General features: G+C 42.6%; 2 protein-coding genes across 2 annotated transcripts in view; both read right to left on the bottom strand.

The window, feature by feature from the left end:
* Window positions 1-21: 21 nt before the first annotated feature.
* On the bottom strand, window positions 22-9035 carry LOC138198002 (T-complex protein 11-like protein 1). Its single transcript, XM_069149095.1, has 10 exons — window positions 8676-9035; window positions 7332-7422; window positions 7084-7213; window positions 6867-6987; window positions 6012-6232; window positions 5271-5407; window positions 4325-4482; window positions 2805-2986; window positions 2211-2383; window positions 22-1284 (listed from the first exon to the last, which is right to left on the bottom strand). Exons 2-10 carry the CDS (start codon window positions 7408-7410, stop codon window positions 1052-1054), a joined length of 1434 nt encoding a protein of 477 aa, XP_069005196.1. The 5' UTR covers window positions 7411-7422; window positions 8676-9035; the 3' UTR covers window positions 22-1051.
* Window positions 9036-9961: 926 nt separating this feature from the next.
* The window catches only part of phc2b (polyhomeotic homolog 2b (Drosophila)), a 32023-nt gene continuing 20338 nt past the window's right edge, over window positions 9962-21646 (bottom strand). The window contains exons 8-15 of the mRNA XM_069149046.1: window positions 19931-20241; window positions 18259-18628; window positions 15752-15963; window positions 14347-14476; window positions 13921-14023; window positions 13690-13804; window positions 12530-12854; window positions 9962-12438 (exon numbers count right to left, since the gene is read on the bottom strand). Coding sequence (XP_069005147.1) covers window positions 12284-12438; window positions 12530-12854; window positions 13690-13804; window positions 13921-14023; window positions 14347-14476; window positions 15752-15963; window positions 18259-18628; window positions 19931-20241 — 1721 coding nt within the window. The 3' untranslated portion in view covers window positions 9962-12283. The remainder of the gene's footprint in view (window positions 12439-12529; window positions 12855-13689; window positions 13805-13920; window positions 14024-14346; window positions 14477-15751; window positions 15964-18258; window positions 18629-19930; window positions 20242-21646) is intronic.

Raw genomic sequence — 21646 nt, forward strand, 5'->3', positions numbered from 1 at the left:
CAACTGTAGGAAACACTTGAGTATATTTTTGGTTTTAATTAAAGATGCAAAAAAACAAACAAAAAAACCCACAAAAAAAACAAGAGGGAAAAAAAAAAAAAAATATCAATAAAAAGTGCATTCTGTCTTTGGTAAGCTGTACATAAACATCTGTCAATATAAAGGTAACCCGCTACATATTAAAGCTTCAGTATTATTTACAAACTGTTAGCATATTGTCTTTGGTACTTGGCTTTTTAAAAACATCCTATAATAATCACACTCATCAGTCACGTTATGAATAAGGGCGTTTTCACACCTGAAAGTCCAGACTGAGGTTCATGCTTTTATTGTAAACGTTTGAGTGCACTAAATATTTTGCATGACATACTTAACGTCCCTGTACTTGACATTGATTGGTATCTATCTATCTATCGAGAGAGAGAGAGAGAGAGATCTATATATATTGCTATATTAATCAGAAAATAGGTTGTAAGTTTCTGCATTTTTCAGATCAAAAATCTTTATTTTCTGTAACTGATCCAAAAGTCTGAACTATCCAGAAAGTGTTTTCACACTGCAAATGAACCAAACCGTGATTAATTTTGATCCAAACTGAGAAATCTTGGTCGGACAAAATTTTGGTCCTCTGGTCCGAGGCACCTTTCACGCCTGTTGTTTTGGTTTGGACGAAACAAGGTTGGTGAGAAAACACCCTTAATGTGACTGATGAAGGAATTTTCTCATTAACACTTCATAGTGTCAGTAATTTCTGTCCAGGTTAAAGCTTTTAAAAAAATCGTGTAGGTTTTTCTAATGCCCTCAGATTAGTGGTTAAGATATTCAGTACCTGCCTCATGCTTTGATTTGGAATTTTAAGAAAATATTCCCTTCCTGGCGACTGTAAAAGTCTCTTAAGCAACAGGAAGAACGATTAATTCGGCTGCGTCGTTGTATATTTTGACATCGAAAAACATTTTCATTCATTGTATTTACACTCCAAAGTCGCACATTCGGTACCAAATGGCAGCTTGCGTTCAGGTCACCGTCGGTTGCCTTGGTGACCCTCAGTTTAACGCGAGTCCTCCCCGGTCTCCGCCTCCCCCGGCGGGAACAGCAGCTTCCTGAGGATGGGTGCGTAGAAGGGACCGAAGACTGTTCGGTTGAAGTGGACGATTCGCCCAAAGGCCGTCCCCAGCTCGGCCAGCTCGGCGCTCACCAGCCTGAGGGAAGCAGGCGGCTCCGGACTCCTTTTAGCGGGGCCGCCCTGCAGCGTGGCCTTGAGGAAGCCCTGTACCCTTTCTCCTGTGTTTGTTCGAGAGAGGGAGGGAGAAGGAGTCAGCGCTCTGCAGCAGCGTCCAAGTTTTAAAGCACAGAGAGAACCCAAACTCTGTGGCAGTACGATGTGGTATCCTCAAAATGTCAAGAGTTTCACACAGTTTATTAATCTTCCCTAATCAAAACGACAACAAAAAAAAAAGATCAAAAAATGTTCCTCGACATTTTATCAGCCTGAAAAGTTGGATTTTTCTAAACCACCAACCTGATGTCGTCTGATTGGTTTAGCTGTTAAACCCTTCAGTATCCAGCACTAATGTGATTATATAATCTTTCTCCTAATTCTGCATTACAGATTAAACAGTTAGTTGATAAACATAATTATACATTCTGAATCATGTAATCTATAAAATATAAGCTGGTGTACATATGTTCTAATAAATATTTCACCATTGTGTGGTTTTGATCAATCATTTTTCAAACTAAATGCAGAACATCCTCCCAGATCTTTAAATCTAACGATTGGCATGTTCTTTTGTCATATACAAGAGCAAACTAAATATTTTATTGTTGCGAGTGTTGGTTTTTAGAACAGAGGCAGTATGAGGATGTCACAGCGAGTTCTGATAGAAATATTTTCTGACATTTTACAGACAAGAAATAAAGTCATGTTTCTCCTCTGCAGTGAAAACGGTGCGTCTCCAAACATGAACTTTAAACGGCCTAAAAAAAAAAAAAATGCTGCAATTCTTTAATTGAGTTGTTTTCTTTTTCAGTGTCTTGAAAATAGTTGTTTTTATCAACATAAGAACTTTTCTAGCCAGACCTTAAATGAAGAAAAAAAAATACCAATGTGCAGCTATAAACACGGAAATGTTAATCCATTTCCATAATTTCTCTTTTTTTTTTTTACTTCGGTGAATCCTTTATGAACGTTTGGGTTCATGTCTGACCTGTAAGTGTGCGAACAGGGTTGTTGTGCTTCCACAGGTCAGATATTTGTCCCCTCAGCAGATCCTGGTTCTCCTGAGGCAGCGCTGCTCCTCCCTGGCGGCTCGCAGCTTCGGTCACCTGCTGCAGTACCGTCTCCCCCAGACCCAACAGGGCCCCCTTCAGGTCAGCCTCCCTGCAGCACCAGAAACAGGCATCAGGCCAATCACCAGCAGGCTTCATCAGGTGAGTATGAGATCACAGGCCAACAAATTTATCCTGCTAAGTAAAGACTCCTGAGTCTAATTGAAGTAATTTAATGTTCTCACTAAAGGGATTTAAACTTGAATAAAACTGTATATTAATAAAGGTGATTAGGGAAGAAATAAACGATATTTTAGTGCCGAGTGTGAGCCGGCCGGGACGAGGCTCGCAAGCAGCTGTTCCGCATTTATCCGCTAATGATGACGGGGCTTTCCAATGAGCAGAAAGAATGAGGTTAGCTGGATCTGTTCTGACAAGCCAGTTGCCTGCTGTCGCCTCCATCGGTTCCCCTCCTCGTTCGATACCTGTTCCCCGTGACAGCCAGTACATGCATCACCACATCCCCCTCTTACCTGGTGTGACCGCCCTCCAGCAGGGCAGTGACGCACTGCCTGAGTTTACCTACAAACCCCTGCAGGGAGAAAACGGTGGGCCCGCACTGAGCGCTGGTCAGGAGCAGCACCGACGCCTCCAGGACCAGCAGCTGGAGCCGCCGGCCCAGAGCGTCCAGGCGGGCTCGGTCCATCAGCACCGTCTGCGTGTGGAGGACAGGTCGGGGTCACACGGTTAATCACCGGGACGTTCCAACGTACACATGAATCTGATTCAAAGAAAACCAACAGCTGGATTTTTTTTTTTTACAACAGTGATTCTTAATCAGGAGGTATAAAGTGAAGTTTAGCTTCACTAATTTGAATAAATAGAAGTTAGGATTTGATGTCTAAAAAGTGAATGGTGAATTGGTTGACGTAGATTGATGGAAAAAAAAAAAAAAGATTTGTCTCTTCCTCTTATTTGCATTGTGGCTCCGGAAAGTCCCTTTTGGTTTCTCTCTTATTTGCAAGTGATTCCTTTTTGTTTTACTTTCCACATCTAATTGACGACTCCCCTGCGTCCTTACCATACGAAAGCAGATACAAAGGGAATGGGGGCGACTGTCAACTGTTTGTCACCACTGTATAAAAGCTGCCCTACGGAGGAGTGACGTGAAGCAATGCTGGACACCTCTCTTTGAGGGCGCATGTAGTCGCTCCTTCTGGCAAGAATAAATGTCCGACGTGTTTGATTTTTGAACCAAGCCTCTGAGTAATTTTTCCAACATAGATGTTAAAGGTAATGTGTAAATGGGGAATTTTATTGGCGAGAATAAAAGGATAAATCAGAAATAGTGAGATTTCGGATAAATTTACTGTTGAAAATTTTTGCTAAATAAATGGACAAATTGTTGATTTTTTTTTTTTTTGCCGTGAGAAATAGATAAACTGATGAAATCAATGTCTCTAAGGAGCCTAATTGATAAACAGTTTGAATAAACAGCTAGAAATGGATAAATGGTAGAAAGATTTGCTTAGATGGGATTTGTTGGCGCACGCAAAGTCCATCCAAACATTACTTTGTTTTCATTTTCACTTGATATTTGTCCCCAGAAATGTTGAAGCTAAAAAAAATTATTTACATATTTGTTTGTAATCAATGTCTAAGTGATAAACTTTTGCATAAATAGCTAAAAAAAAAACCCTGATAAATGGTAGAAAAATGTGCTTCAGCCACTTCATAGCATGACATACCGGTTCTATGAAAAACACGACTGTCGTGTTCAAAGACATCCGGTTTAAAACCACCTGAACACATCTGATGTTGATTAATGTGTGTGAGAGTTCATGTGACAGGCTGAGAGGTTACATGTGATTAAAAAGGCTGGAGAGTCGCCGTCCTAAAACGACTCTTGACGCGTTTGCCACGGGCTTCGCCGTGCAGCAGTGTGAGGAGGAGCGCGGAGGAGGGAAGTGGAATATTCCCTGTTAATCAATAAAATATCACTTGGCCTAATGAAAGGCGCAGCGTGACGTCATTTTCCCCGGCTGCAGCTGACCTCGGGATATTTCTGGTCCCGCGGGTCCCAGCGGAGCAGGCGCGTGTAGGCCCGGTTGAGGACAGCGGTGGCGCCGAGAGGACCCGGAGAGTCGGAGGACTCCTCCTCCTCCTCCGACGCCGCCGCCTGGAGCCAGGCGGCGGTGCTGTCCAGGGAGGCTGCAGAGGAGGAACATTATATAAACACGGAAACTATACAAACGATTCGGATCAACTGCAGGATCCACGGTGTTTTCAGCTGCGCGGATGCAGACGAGTTCATGTTTCCACATTAAGATACGTTTGTTAATCAGATTATCAACAACAATTTAGATATTTGATCATGTTACGACATTTTATTATTATTATTTTTTTTAAAGCCTAAATTTCTGTTCTTATTTCAGTTTCTTAATATTTGTTGCTCTTCCACTGAAATTAAGTGAATATCTTTCTGGACCGCTGACTGGACAAAACTGGAAACTTGAGTTCGGGAAACAGAGACAACAATTAATCAAGAATATATTTAGCAGATTAATTGATAATGAAAATAATTATTGATTGCAGCCCTGTCTGCTTGTATCTCTAATTACTTTTCTGACTATGTTTGAGGACACCAACTGTTTAGAAAAAAGAAGGCTACTAGAAGTTTTCGTTAAGATATTTAGTGTCCCAGTGAACGTGACTAGGTCAGCAGCAGAGAACCTGTAACTGTGCCAGAGACTCTGATCAGCCAGAACATCCGAGCCAACGGAGCCAGAGTTCAGTGATTGGCTGTCCAGCTCCTCACCTGATGTATACGAGAGGGTGAAAAATGGCAGAACGGCTCTTTGGAGCGACCGGGTTCAAAATGTGTTTAATTGGAAAACTGAAATCTCCAGTGACCATAAATGTCACGCCGGCAAAGTCAACTTCATCATCGGTCACTCCTCGGTGTGTCGGTCAGGTGGGCGATGTGAAGCCTGCCTCACCTGGCTGCTGGTCCAGGATCTGCTGGAACTTGGCCCTCTCGTACTGCACGGCCTGCTGCAGGAGGTGCGGCCGCAGGCTCTGGAGGGTGAAGTTTACCATGTCGGTCTTCATCAGGCCCAAGACGTGGAAGATCTCCCTGATCAAAGGAGCGCAGGAATTACTTTCAGATTGTTTTGTAACTTTTTTATAAATGCCAACTGAACTTCGGGAGTCGAGGAGCAACCGCAGCAAATCACAATCACCTTTACTTTAGTTTGAAGTAGAAGTAACCTAAGCAGTGGGTGCAGAAGTGATCTCGCGCTCACACAAACAAAACATTTTTTTTTTTTTTTTACATTAAAGCTGCATTACTAGTAAAAAGAGTACAAATTAATTAGTAGAAATTTGACATCCCCCTTTAGCAAATGACACTATTAAAACTTGTGGAAAAAATGTATTGACTTTATTTCATGAGAAGTTGAAAGAAAGTACGGCGCCAGAGCCTTTTTGGAGCCAACCCCTAGTGGCCCTCAATGTTATTGCAGTTTAAGGAACTTCTGCATTGGCCTCATTTTTTTTAGACCTGGAAGCTTTGTCCAGTTTTATGTATATTATATATATTTTATATGTATATACTTGCTAGCAGTGATGCTGTTCCAGATATGCAGCTGTCTGCGTGATCTAGACTTGTGAAAAATACAGAAATTATGGGTCATTTACTTGGATTTACTGATTCCAGGTGGTGTTAATCTGCCCCTTACCTCAGGAGCTCCACGGGGTCCTTGAGGTCCCGCAGGGCCCTGACCTCTGGGTCGCGCACCGGAGCACATAAGGACGCCATTGTGTTGATGACAAATCCTGCCAGCCTGTGGAGGTCCAGAGCTCCGTGGTCCACCTCCTGCCGGATCAGCTCCATGTCCAGAACCTCGTCCAGCTGAGACCTCAGTCTGACGTGAGCGGGCAGCAGCAGCGAGCCAAGCATCTGAAGGTAAAAACTAATTTACTGTCAAGAATTTCCACTTCATCCATTCGGTTTACCCAAACGCACGCACATTTCAGAGAGGTATCCAGCCCGATCACACAAGATGTTAATATCATAGTTTAAAACTGAGCACCTTCAATCATTAGATTTAATGAATAGAATAGACGACAAACTTTCCCCTGCGTTCATTTTAAGAGCACATCTTATGGGGAAAGTAAAGATTTTTCCAATATTGTCTCTGGGCTACTTCTACCTGCAACCGTACACGGAAATTAAACAAAAGTTACTTAAAATCATTGCTTTCCATTTAGAAGTTTGGTTATTGATTATTATTGAACTAGAGAATTATATGATATTGTGATGTTTAATCAACAGTTTTAATCATTATCTTTGATTACAGGTTTGATAGAAAAGAAAACAATCTGAAGAAATCATGTTGGACTTGTGATGTCATATTTTCTGACATCTTATGGACAAATTGTTAGACAACAAAACTAGGTAATAAAGAATAAAGACAGTCGTCCGACATCATGTTTTTGTTCACGTGGCCTTTAACTACACGTTTTTTTTTTAAATTATATTTTCAGAGCGGAGTCGTAGGTCACAGTGGCTCCTCTCGTTGGCAGACACTTACCGTTTTGACCTCCTGCAGCAGGACGACAGCATGGTCGTAGTTCGGAGGATCGCTGCTCAGCTGCTCCTGAAGACTGTCCCAAAACGCCCTGTGGACGATCGCTGTCACTCTGTCCTCCAGGCTGAAGGTGAAAGGTAAACAACACTTTTAGAAAGAGTTTTCATTTATATAGTAAGAAGAGCCAAGGGGACTTTAGCGGGAGGAGTGTTTCTCTTGCCTGTCTGTGGGAGGGCTCCTGGGTTTGAGGCAGAAGTCTCCGTTCACCACTATCTCGTGCGCGAGGCTCAGGTTGGAGACGCAATTTTGCAGCTCCATCAGGCTGGATAATGAGGCGGTGGGTGGGCTCCCTGACACCACAGACAGGACACACACTGATAATTAAAACTGCCACGGTGGTAATAATTCAATTACTAATGGTCCCTGAACGGGCCTGAAAACAATAACTGCTATAATAAAGCTCCGTACCTGTAGGAGAGTCCAGCTTTTCCAGGCGGGGAAGGTCAGCGGGGGAATCGCCAGCGGCCTCCTCTCTCTGATTTGGCATTTCAGCAACAGTCTACGACATTTAAACGACTCATTAACTTGGTGAAACTGCCCTTTTTGTTTCAACAGTGTGTACAGTAATAAAAATACTCACGGCTGAGAACATTACTCCATTGATCAATGATTGCGGTTCTTTTTTTCATAAAGGCTAAATACAGATAGTTCCAGTTTAACATGTTAAGATTTGCCTCTTTTCTTTCTCATTTATGATGTAAACAAACCGTCTTCGGGTTTCTGTTGGTCAAATGAAACATCAACTGTGAAGAGGTTACATCTCACTGGGTATTTTTTTTTATTATTATTATTGTTTTCTGAGTTTATATGAAACAATGAATTGAGAAAATAATCTCTAGTTTAAATTAACATTAAAGATACCGGTGGTGGAAGGAGTACTCTGATCTTAAGTAGCAGCACCACAATGAAGAAAAAAAAAAAACCACTCAATTACAAGTAGATGTCCCGGATTCAAAAACGTACTGGTACAATCTGCAAAATACTTATATTATCAAAAGTAGTTGATATTATGCACCACGTCCCAGTTTACAGTGTTAAATTGATCGTATATAAATTACTAGAGGTAAAGAAGCACCAAATGTAAATACTCAAGTAAAAGTACCTGTAAATTGTACTTAAATACAGTACTTAAGTTACTTGTACTTCCACCATTCATTTCCACCACTGAAAAATAATTTGAAAAATACTGTGATCAACCAAACACTATTATTGAGCTTGTTAAAGATAGCAGCTAACAAAGTCAAATTAGTCAAAATAAAGCAGCGTTGGAAGAAGTACCTTTTCCAGCAGAAATGCTGTTACAAGTTTTGCACTTTTTCTTCCAAAATTAACTTTTAAAAGGATCAAAAATAAAAGTGCTCATTATGCAGAATGAGTACTGCATGGAATTTAATATACATTTTACCGACATGCCGCTGCATAGCTTACTTTTAATTCAATTTAAAGCTGAAAATGAACTTTTAAAAGTTTTGTGGGAGTAAAAGTTGAAATGTTTGACGTCGAGCAGAAAACGGAAATACTCGTGAAGAACAAGTAGCCTACCTTCAAATCACACTCCAGTGCAGTATTGTAGTAATTTCCATCACAGATAAAAACCTAATACACACATACATACTTTTCTTCCTATACACAGCATCATTTTTGCGAAAACTTGCTTATTAAGCAATTTGAAATACCACATGGTTAAAACGGCAACACAAACTGAGGCGTAAAGCTGCGCCGTAATAAAAAAAATATCACACTTTATCTTACCAGATGATGGTATTTAGATTAATCTATTATGACCTGCAGATTTGACAGATGAAACGTCACCGACGTCTGTAACCGTGAATCCGTTTAAAAATCCACCTTCAAGAACATCAAAGCTTCAATTCAAACCTGGGCGAAACCATTCTGAGATGTGATGGGGGGGGGGGTCGTTCAACAATGACGGACCTCGTTAACGTGTCAACACACGATCTAAACCCGTTTGTGCGACTGTAGTATGACGCACGATGTAACTGTAAATGCAATAACTCGTTGACTCGTATTCGTTTCTGTATTAAAAAACGGAAAAAGGCGGTACTGCTTTTTGGTTTGGTCCGTTCTCAAATCAAAACACAAGATGCGTCACTGCTGCTCTCCGCCCCGTCCGGCGGACTGCAATACAAAACCGCAGCTCGTCACAGCGTTTGAAACAAAAACTCGTCCTACCTGTTCGCTTTTTTGTTGTTGTTGTTGTTGTTGTTGTACTTCAGTGGAAACAAAGAGGAAAGCGGCCGGTTTGTATAAACCAGATAATTCTCTGCGAACAGCTGGAAATGTCCCGTTTCCTACAAACCAGGAACTACGAGAAGGCTCAGTGCAGCTCCAGAGGATGGACAACCCGAAGCACCTAAATAATACAACTGATCATTTAGTTTTCAAAGTCACACTTGTGTTGACAGGGCGTTTTATTTTGCTCCTTTAATGTTGTATATAATCAGTGGTCATATTCCATTACCTATGTCATGTTTTCTATAATTGTCTGTAGTCTCTAAAAACAAAACAGCTTTGAAAAAAAAAAAAATCCATTGACATCCAAGATGTATTTTGGTTTTTATGCTTATAATTTAGCAAATTGATTTATTTCAACTGTTCCAAACGTATGCGTTATTCCTCGTAAATATACGTTTTTCTTTTCCAATTTTGGTCACGCACTATTTTTTGTCTTTTAAATCACTGTAAATAGATTATGTTTAGGGTTTGTATTGTTGTATCGCAACTAATCTGTCAATTAAAGAAGGCACATCGACAGGGAGGAGAACTGTAGACATGAAGCAAACATATAATATACTCAAAGCCCTGAAATAAATACTTCCTCCTAAGTAACACTGCCACAAACGTGTTGATTTAACATTAGAGGATTCATAAACCAAATGTTGGTTGAAAGTTTGTCGCGTCAGTTTGCAATTTGGGTACATGAACGTGCAGTTTGTTTTTTTTAGCACCGAAACCCGAAATAAAAAAAAAAACACCTAATAGTGTCCAAGAGGACAACACACGCATAAGAAAGACAATTGTATTGCAAATTATTTATAAATGCAAAATGTGTAACAAACCGTTTTGATAAATACGAGCATTTGACAAAGCGTTATCTAAAAAAGTCCATCACACCCACAAAACAAATAGATATGATCATCTGTTCATTAGAAAAAAAAAAGACATTAATAAAAACACCTCCCAGGCCGAAGATCTTTTATACATTTGCATATTTCAAAATACTAAACACCATTAAATTTCTGCTTTAAAATAACAAGGATAACTTAAATGACTGCTGCGCTGCTATGTACTGTACATACTGTATAAACTTTTTTTTGTGTGCATTGCTTCACAAATCTCACTCCAGATTTCTCACGTCAGGGCGAGCGGCTCGTAACATTAAAGCAAACCAAAGAGAAAATAAGTGCCAAAGGCAGGGCTGTTTGAGGAGAGTCAGTGTCCTCCTATGAGACAGAGACAAGAAATCAATGTCATATTTTAGTAAATCATTTTGAAAAAGTGCCCAAAAAAAAAAAAAAAAAATCATTTGCAAGCAGTTTAAACCTGCAGGAGAAAACTGGCGAGCGAGAGGAAAATCGATGTCACAAAAGAAGCTGCTTAAACGGTTTCTCCCGCATTCGCGCTTTGTATTCGGGAGCTGTGAGAGTCGTATTGTGAGAAAAAAGGCGACGGAGCACCTACTGAATAAAAATGAGAAAATTAATGAATGCAATCTTCTGTTCCCAGCCACACAGCCATTTCCCCTCTCTCATTCACACACTAACAAAACTGTACAAAAACATGTCTAATAATATAATAAATTCAGACTTCACTCATGCTGGATTCAGCACCGACCCAGGCACAACTCAACAGTAGTGTATTCTCACACTGCTTTGTTCCCTCCGCCTTATTTTCTTCACCGTCTTTCATTGAGCTTCGTAAGAGTTTTTTTTGTTGTTTTTTTTTGTTTTCCTCAGGCCGAATCCAAAACCCCATTAACATCTGGAATTATCACGGGATCAGGATGGAGAGGTGTTATCTGGATGAAGACATTTGATAAGAGCTTTTGCGTCTACACCTGGTATTAATAAGCACTCTTGTTATCTTAATTCTGCCGCGATGTGATCAAATCTTACCGGGTCAAACTTGACGGTAGATGATGTTAACGTCTCAAGGTCAAGGAACACGGGCTCTTCCTCTGCAGATGAAAGGGCAATTTGTAGCTTTCGGACAGGAAGCTTGAGACGCGGAGGGAGTAGGCGAAGTAAGGTGAGCTATTATTCAGAACAAGGCCTGAATAAATCACTACGTGCTCTGTTGCATCATGTTGTTCCCATTTCTCTCTCTCTCCTCTCGTTTCCGGTCAGCTCTCTACTTTTTACTCCCTAATTAAAGCGTAAAATGCCGCGTCTGGATGAGCAGAGTCGTACACGGACGTAGTTACACCTGCATCAGCATAAAAAAAAAAACATCAGTCGTACAGCTCGTGTTAATATCAGGTGTAAACTAGTCGGTCACTTATCCTTTTCAAATATAATCACTTCTTTTAAAAAGGTGAAAAATCTGTATTTTTGGATTTTGGCAAGGCTCCTTTACAGATTTCATTGTTTTTTCCAACAAGCACAGAGCTGCTGAGCTGCTGTGAGCGCATGTAAACACAGACTAGCAGCTTCCTGCTCACACTGCTGCCAAGTGTGATCAAGGTGCTGGAGGCTTCACTATAAATGACATCACGAACAGTCCTATGAACCGCAAATACAAGTTGTCCCTGTGCTGTACGCAGAGGGTGTAACGGTACAAGCCTTCATCCTGATTCTTCGGGGACGTGAAGTCAAGACTTCTGACGGGAACCGTTCGGTTCACAGGGCGAACTGAACCGGTACATTTCTACATACTGGAGTTCCCGGATGTACTTAAATGTCGGAAGTGTGACATTCCTTGTTAATTAAGAATTTGCTGATCTTTTCTTTATGGACATTTCAATTTCATTTATTTAACGCTTCGTCTTATTCACAGCTCCAGTTCCTATGGCAGTAAGAACTGTGGTTGATTAGAGACTTCAGATTAATTCCATTTTTTTTCTTATTTCTCTACAGTACCAAAAACGTACTGAACGGTGACTCCAAACCCGAGGTTCATACCGCCTTCTGAATTTAGTGTACCGTTACACCCCGAGTCGTCATGTGACTGAGCTGATGCAGGAAGTACCATCTGTTTGTGCGATAAAGTCGAGCTCGAGTGAGATTCAGTATCAACAGCAAAAAGTCCAGTAGTGTGAAGAAGGCCAGGTCATAGTGCAGTAAGCTCTCTGTGCTGTCAGTGTTTTGGTCCACTCACACACCCACAACCACACACTCCTGCTAAGAGTCTTTGAGCATGTTGATGCGTGCAAAGATCTTGAGTGCAGGTCCCAGCTTAATGTTCATGGTGCTCATCAGGTGGTCCTCCTTCAACAGGAGCAGGGCCTGTCCATCGATCTCCTGAGAGCGAAACTCGTCTGCAATCTCCTGACAACCTGCAGACGAACAACAGCAGTTTATCACACTTGTCAAACGATGATCAGGGAATCCAGTGTCGAAGGTTTTCCCTGCATGAACCCCACTGACCTGGCAGCGAACGGATGAACTCGTAAACCTCCCCCACGTTCCACTTGGTGGGGTCGTTGGGTAAGAAGCGCTGACAGAGCGACGGCGCGTCTCTCCCGCCGCAGCCCTCCTGGTCCGAGGCCCTGCTGGGCTGCCGGTGGACGAGGACCTGGGCCGGGGCCGGGGCGGGGACCCGGGGTCCTGAGCTGGCTGCTGACAGGGGAGACGGCGGCTCCTCGTAGCTGGACATGTCCGAACACGGGCTGGACTCCTCCTGACTGGGCTGAGAGGGATGCGGCGAGGACACGGAGCCGCCCTGAGTCTGCTGCGGTGAGGGGGACAGCTTCTGGAGAGGAGGAGAGTCGGGGAAGACGTCAGGACTCGGGGTTTGAGGAACTGATGGCTCGTCAGTAAAACACTGCTGGAGCGTCATATTAGTCACAGCAAAGATGAAAGAGGTAGTAATAAGTACCATTTATGATGTACAATAGCCTCAACTGACCAGAATACACCTGCGGGGAGTTGATAGGGTTATTGGATCGATACTACAACCTCCAAGATTACCCTCCGAATTATAAAACCCACTATCCGGTCCAACCGTGAGACTAAAGCACCCACAACTGGAGGTTCAAGACCCAACCCTCAAAACGTTACGTAACTCGAGATATTGTGGCTATGAAACCTTTAAAAAACAAACGTCTCAAGCCGAAAGACAACGTTATTTTCAGGATTCATTGTTCTGATTTATTACCTCATATTACCTGAGGATAACATAGAAAGCACTCTTTGAAAGATATCCAAAAAAAAAAAAAAAAATCCCCCCAAAAAGCCCAGTAAATCCAGGTGCTTTTGATGTCTTTGCAAATCGTGCAGCAGGTAGAAAATCTCTATTAATGCTTTCCAATTCCCACTGATCACCAATAAAGGTTTGACGCAGATCATAGAGCGCGTAATGACCCTTTAAAAGACAGACGGAGACCAAATTACAGTCAAGTTCATTAAAAAGCACGAGGCGTGAAAAGTGCAGGGTCTAAAATGTGCAGTGGAAGCAGTATCTGACGCGGGGTAAAGTGTTAATGAGGAAGTTTTACATCAGTGAAGAAGTAAGTGTGTGTGTGTGTGTGTGTGTGTGAGTGTGTGTGAGTGTGTGTGTGTGTGTGTGTGTGTGTGTGTCTCCGTACCTGCTTTTTAGCCTCCACACTGGCGCGGCCCTGCGATCTTCGACGCCAGCGACTCGCTGGTTTGTTCCTCTCTGGGTGGAAGAGGCCGATCCGCTTGGTGCAGCCCACGTTGTACCTGTTCCGAAAAATATCCACCGTTTTCAAAGCTTCTCTTTTTGGTACGACACGACAGAGGAAGCAGACGATTGTTCACATGGAGAGGATTATAAAAAAAAACCCGGGGTGACTCGCCTCTTTGCACAAACCACCGAGCAGAACCTTTTGGAGCCCTTGAACGTGTAGGCGAAATCCACCCAGCCGCAGTACTCGCATGTCAGCTTGGGCTCTTCTTTTTCTGCGGGAGACGCGGCAGCAGGAACAATATTAAAGGCACACCGCTTAATATTTGGGTTTCTTCCGAAGTCAGACAATTTGCTCTTTGAAAACTGACAAACGATTAAAATTCGTCACTTTAGGCAACTTATTTTGTGTATTAATGTGTCGTATAAATGAAACGGACTTGATTTAAAATCCCTAATATATATATATATATATATTTTTTTTTTTTTTTCAAGTGGAATAATCAAACAATAATACACTTTCTAAACAGGATAAATCTACAGCAAGAAATACAGACAACCTTTTAGATGTTTTATATGTTGATCAGTTCGGTCTCACCTGGTTGGCTCATGTCCTCGGGCTCGGAGTCGCTGTTCGCCGGGTTGCTGACCGGAGTTTTGTCGGGGTCTGAGGACAGCTGATGATCCAGCTTCTTTGGGCTGTCGATGAGAATGGGCAGTCGCTCCACCTGGTGCCAGAGAGAAAATATTCACAAGCGCACCAACATGAAGCGCGACACACTCCAGGATTAAGATGGAAGAGCTGTGGTTAAAGACAAAAGCCGGACTGTTTTATGTTAACAGCTGCACTCCGTCAAATATCACGGCAGCAAACGTGAACCCGACGACAGAAAAAAATCAGTTGATGCCAACGCGCCGTTAAAACTCGTAGTTTGGATAAATGGATTCAAAGTGGTGTTGAAACGATCAAACAAAAAGACTTCGGTCTAGTTTGGAAGTTTCACACATCACAGACATGTTGGAAAAAAAAAAAAAAAGTGTTGTTAGCAACGTTCACATTCAGGCCCGACAATGGAAATGTGTTGCGGATGACTAAACCGATCAAAATCTGGCAGAATTCACGCAGTCTGAGCTCAACTTTACTGGAAATTCGTTCCTCCAGTTTGTGACAGAACTCAAAGCAAAAGAGCATAAAAAAAAAATAAAAGCCATTTTTGTGCTAAGTTTGCCAACAGTATCTCCTCTAGCAGTTTGTTATTCATCAAAGTAAGAAATATGTATTTAATAGATCTGAAAAAAAAAATCAGTCGAATATTCAATTAGTCAGTCAGAAAATTTTACATCCTTGAATTGTATAAATTGGTAAATTAAAAAAAAAAGGACAGGAATTTTGTAATTTCATAAAACATACAACTAATTCATTACTACAAAAACAAAACAGTCAATCGTAAATTACAACCATAACTGAATGTACCATACTGAGGTTTTCATAATGCAGATGCTGCATTCTTTGATGATGTTCATCTGTATTGACGCAGTGTGTTTGTATAAAATATAGAACGCAGTTACATGAAATGTCCAGTAGGAGGCAGAGAACCCAAATTTTGTTGTTCAGTGTTGACACTCTTTTTTTTTTTTCTTTTTTCTTTTATAAGACAAATACAGATGGGAAGATATAAATTTGATCCACAGGCAAATGGATAGACTGTAAGACCGATTAGAGATAGTAACGCATCAATTTCAAAGGAGATGACACCGATTAAGGAAGGATTTTTAAGCCTTAAAATAAGTGCGACGTTTTAATGTGCTGCTCATTATACACTCGCGCACACACACACACACACACACACACACCCATCCATCCATATGGTGTCCCTGCTCCAGAGTGCTATCTGCCTGGAACTAATGACTGAATCAAACAGAAGCTGTGAGCTGTCACCACGAGTTCGCCTGCCGACGGCTCCCTGCGGGCGTGCACACCGGTTGTTTTGCCAGGTACTCACACACACGGGGAACGGCTCGGCTCCCTCCTGGATGACGAAGCCTTCGATGACATGCGTGAGGACCTGCGGCTTGACGATGGCCTGGGGCGGTTTGTTCTCTCCGTTGTGCGGCGCGCTGCCCGTCACGGTGGGCGCCTCGCTCTCATTTCCTGAGGTCATGGCCGGCGGTGGGGTCCCCGGTGCCGCGCTGGGTTTCTTGGTCGAGCCCCCTCCTGGACCAGAAAAATAAATACATCATCCAGTTACTACACAGGAGCGCGTACTCTGTGAGCAATGTTTCAGTATGAATGAAATTAGAGCTGAAAAAGCAGCTGATGAATGAATTCAGGTATTCTTAGCAGCAAAAAAGTCCACACACATATTCAAATGTGAATATTTGATGCTTTTCTTGTCATATGTGATGGCAAACTGCACATTTCTGGGTTTTTAGATTGTTGGTCAGGAACAAAGCACTTTAAATATGCCATTTTGAGCTCCAGATGAAGATATTGAGCATTTTGGGTATCATTTTGTCACATTTTATAGACATATCGCTTAATCAGTTCATCAAGAAAATAACAAAAAAACCAAAATTATCTGAAATGTGAGTTTTTGGCAGCTTTTTCTTGTATTATGTGATTGTAAACTGCTTATTTGGAGGTTTTAGACTTTAATATGGAGCAAACAAGACATTTATAGACATTTTTTTTGCTTTAGGAGCCTGCAAAGGTCAAAGTTTATGTGTACTCTGGCATTTTGTAGATCAATAAATACATGGTTGAAGCCTGAAATGTGAAAAGCCAAATCCACCAAAAGTTCTGATGAATGCCATGAAGGCATCATGTTTAAATTAAATCAATGTATTCTTATTCTGAGTTAGGTAGTTATGTTTTTTCTTCTTCTTCTTTGTGCCATAACAAATTGAAGCAGTGAGGCATCAAATACAAGCTACATATGATTATAGCGATATAATGAAACGTATATAACTGTCACATTATCGGCATCTCCGCGCAAACCGAGGCAGTCAGTCCTCACATCCACCTGCCTGCTGCCGACGGCCAAACAATAGCGGAACATCTGAAGTGACAAACTGTCGGTCAACACTAAACCCGAATCCATCATGAATCACTTCCACCATCACAACGACGCGTCGGCTTATTTAAAAAAAAATATATATATATATATTTTTTTTTTTTAAATAAAAACCCACAAAAGTAAACATCAAGTCGCCTTTAAAGCAATCTGTGTTAAATGAACTGAATTTTCTTACCGCGCAACTTCCGCTTTGTTCAGACAGAAAACATGCTCTCTCTCTGTATTGTGATGATCCGACAGACGCGCGCACACACACACACACACACACACAGACAAATACACACAGACAAATACACACAGACAGGCTGCTGCTGCTGCTCTGCTGCTTTAAGCTGCAGCGCCGCTTCACACCCGTAAATGAAAAGCTTGAAAACAGGGTCCGCCTCCCCGTTTCCTCCCACAGCGTGAGCAGCTCTGATCCTCCTCAGGCTGCTGCTGCTGCTGATCAACACGTTACAACCAACCGGAAGCCCGAGCCCGAGCCCGGAGTCCTGCCGCCTGCAGCTCCAGCTCACTACTGGAAAGATCGTGTTTTGGTGCCTACTGACTGTCGACCGTTTCCCCGTGGCGGCGCATTAAAAAGCGGCAAATGAACATAACACACACGAGGTTTGCAGCAGGGCCGTAAACGGGATTTGGGCGGTACCAGGGGGACTACTGCCGGGCAATCCAGTGGAACAGCTATACATTGGATATTAGTCGTACGGAAAAGGTCGCAGTCAGCGGGATGTGACGTGGATTTTCACGTCGTGCCAACTTCGTGAGTTGGCAACAAAACACCACATCACATCAGCTGCTCATTACTGACCCGGCCAATATTACAAACCCCAACAGAAAGCAGTCTGATGTTGGATGATCGGATAGTTTGGGCGAGTAGAAAAAAAAAACCTCTCCAACACTAACGAACCAGCATTTAAACCCACCTCAAGCCTTCATTTCACTCCTGCTTTCTAGCTTTCTTTTATCACACTCAACCGTTCGAGGCGCTTTTCATTTGCGCAACTAAAGTCAACACTATCGATGTCTCCCTGGAGAGATTGTCTGAAAATGTGCGCTGCCATTGCCGCTTTTAAACAATGTTGCTCCTCCACCCACGCTTTAGGTGTCAGGTGATGTTCGGGACCACAGTTCAGGGAAATCGCAGAAACAACCCCAAAAGCATTAAAAGCCGAGGAACAGTGAAAGTAAACGAGCTGCTGCCGTGACCTGTGCTTAAACACGAGTATTGATTATTCGTTAACCTCCGCTGAAGATTAAAGCAGGAGTTAGTTCATTCAAGAACGGCAGAGCTGAGAAAGTTACAGGTAAAACGTTTTTAAACTGCCATTAATGTTCTCGTCCTGCAGGCCAAACGATTAAAGAGTTTATTTATTAAGAGTGAGTATTTTATAGAGAGTAATTTAGCAGCCGACAGAATCCAGGTGAGTCGTTACCTTGTGGCTGAACAGCCGGTGTGATGGGGTCGACCTTGGGCTGCTCTGCAGGTTTGGAGGGTTGCGATGGGGAAGGTGTAGGTGGTGGTGGCTGCTGCTGCTGCTGTTGTAGTTGCTGCTGCTGAAATTGCTGCTGCTGTAGTTGCTGCTGCTGCTGCTGTAGTTGCTGCTGCTGGAGTTGCTGTAGTTGCTGCAATTGCTGTAGTTGCTGTAGTTGCTGCTGTTGTTGTTGTTGTTGTTGTTGCTGCTGCTGTTGTTGTTGTTGTTGTTGTTGTTGTTGTTGCTGCTGCTGCTGCATGGATGGAGTCTGACATTCTCTGACCACAAGTGATGTTGGCTTATCTTTATTGTCCTGGACCAGTCGAGAGGCCTGAGACATGCATCGGGGAACAAAAGACAAGAAGGACAAACGTGAGGAAAGATATCCGAGACCGTCATGACAACACACATCAGAGGCCGTTGGTGCTTTTAATGTCCGTGACTCGGTTTGGAAAATATCTCACTAGTGGGAAAATATTACACCAAGAATCCAAAACTCAGAAGATTCCTAGTTTTTTTTTTTATTTTCCTCACACGTATGGTCTTGGAGGAGAACCACAGACTGCAGGTGTTGTGGGAACAGTAGTTTTATTTTTATTTTTCTGGTTGCCACTTTAAAAAATAACAAATTCAATAATGTGTACAAGAACACAAAGTAGGACAGGAATCCATGTTTCATTAGACATAAATGGGCACAAAAAGGGCAACAAAGGAACACATTTGTTATGCAAATCTGGAACAGCTATAATGGATGGTGTGTGGCGTTTTACTTTGAAAGTCTACAAATGACCTTAAAGCTCGTCATAAGAGAAAGGTAAAAAGCTTTTTTACTTTTATAAGAATACGTTTTCCTAAATATTGAACTTTTAAAATAATGACAATAAGACTGAAACACAAATTCTTTTCATTTTGAATCAAAGGCGAACTGTAGATTTTTGGATCTTCAATGGTGTTTCTGAGCTGTTTATTTATGAGCCGGTCCCCTTTACCTTGCAAGCACACGCATGTCGGGGACATGGTTACAGTCATAGACTGGATATAAAAACTGTGACGTCGCCTCTGTGACCTCACCCAATAGGTTTCCCGAAAAGCGGTTTTGAGGCTCAGTTCCAGGTGACTCTGGTCTTTACCCTCTTAGCGGTGCCCGACTCGGCCTCACTCCGAGCTAATCCAATCTAAATCCAAATTAACTATAGTGACTAAAACTGTTTTATGTACCAGGCTGTAAACATGGTATTTCTGCTGTAAAGTCAGGTATTTGAACACGGGCCTCTGTGGGGATCGACTCCCTTTAGGAGCCGGCCTCAAGCGGCCATTCGAGGAGCTGCCGTTTTTGGCACTTCCAACGTTGGCTTCGTATTTCAGCCCTCGAGGTTGATATTTAAATACACAGCCCCTGCCAATGTGTTTCCCCACTATTCCACAGGTTGCAGTAATGTGCCAGGGACTGCAGCGATGTGCCAACAAAAGCATGACAGAAGAAGACTGCTAGCGAGGTGACATGGATAGAAACAATGCAGGAACAAAGGGCTCTGAAAATGTTTGATCGTTGCCTTTATTTTTTGTTTGAGACATTGCTGTGTGTGTGTGTGTGTGTGTGTGTGTGTGTGTATGTGTGTGTGTGTGTCCTCACCGTCGGTTGTATTTGCAGGTTGATGGCGGTGAGCTGGACGGGCTGAGCTTTGGCGTGGTTGAGGGAGGAGTGGAGTGCGTGGGGGCTGATGGTGGAGTGGAAGATGGTGGCATGCTGGCTGGGTGTGGAAGGCTGGTGAGGAGCAGGTTTGGGCAGCACGGGGACCGGGTGCTGCGACGGCTGGATGGAGGCCGTCTGCAGTAGCTGGCCCGTCGGCCTCTGGGAACCGTGGCTCTGTTGGACCACAAACTGCTGCTGCTGCTGCTGCTTGTGCTGCTGAACCAGCGAATGAGGCTGAATCTGCGTGTACGCTGGAACGACACATGAAATTATGAGGTCCATCGTTGAGGTCCATTGTTGACCTGTATCCGGCAGCCACAGACTCTTCAGGTCTACTTTTAAATAAGCTCTAAAGTTCTGTCTTTCTCATTTTCAGACGGTTACTTGACCAAAACAAGGAATTCGAAGGTTATGCATTGGACTCTCGAAAAATTTGGATTTTTCACATGTCATAAACTCAACTATATAAATGAATATATAATTGCCAGACAACTCGGTAAGAAAAGTAATCCCAGTTGGAGACCTGGTGTGTACAAAGATCAGACTCGACAATTTTTATGCCAAAAATCAAAGATTATTGTCTTCCATAAGATAATTTAAAAATATCTTTACAAAGCACACGTACTACAAATAATGAGCATCATTCATTTCATGCATGCTCACAACTGTCCCAACTCTGGATGTCGGGAACACGGTGCCTCGGGCTCAAACAGTGAAAAATGTTGACGTCTGCACAAAAGAGCTCGTTTTGCAGCGCTGCCTTCACCTGTACTCGTTGACAGCGTGTAACACCAAGAACTTGTTGAAAGGCGCACAAAGAGGCCCGCCGCTGCAGTTTCTTTTGCCCTGACCATTACTCACGAACCCTTTCAAAATGGCCTGTCACCACCTGTCAGTGCTGTTGTGGTTAAAAAGACATCCTGAGCTCATAGCTTGCCCCGAAGGCCCGAGATACAGCACATCAATCTTGTACCGTGGGAGCGCGTGTGTGCGAGCCTGAGAGCGTTCAGCGGGAGGACCCCGAGGCTACTCCAACATTAGAAATGCCTCGGGAAGAAACGTGAACAGTCAACTGTCCATGACACCGTTTATAGAGTTAATGTCGAGTCAGTAGGTTCCCATCTCCTTGATCTCCAAAAACGATGAGATCTAATAGACTCAATCGTATTCCTAAAACCCCAATTAAGAAATAAGTTACTCCTGCAACAAAGTACGATAGAGCTCGTTACTACTTCACGACCCATGAGAACATGGAGGTGTTTGGTTATGTTAAATTTCCCAATAAATCCAAGAATGGAAAACTGCCAAGTGCATTTGTCTCGAATCCTCCTCCTCCTCCTCCTCCTCCTCCTCAAAACCCTGTTCTTTTCGTGATGTTTTGTTTGGGAAAGGCTCCATCTGCTATTAAAGTTTCCCTATGTGGCACCAACCACAGTCTGTACCCAGCCGTGGAAAATACAGATGTTTCTATCCAGTTTGCATGTCATCAGTTATTTTAAAATGCTACACGATCTGCCGAAAACCGTTTTCTTTTTCACAAGGTGAGACGCAGTGAAACTCACCGACGGAAAAAACAGATAACAGCATGAGAAGATGATGTTAGCCTAGATGATGGTTCACTCTTAAAAGAGAATTTTAGTTTTTAACTGGAGTATG

This window comes from Embiotoca jacksoni, unplaced genomic scaffold (assembly GCF_022577435.1).
Source record: "Embiotoca jacksoni isolate LCO1_2020_lvr unplaced genomic scaffold, fEmbJac1.0.p SCAF_1, whole genome shotgun sequence".
NCBI lineage: Eukaryota > Metazoa > Chordata > Actinopteri > Embiotocidae > Embiotoca > Embiotoca jacksoni.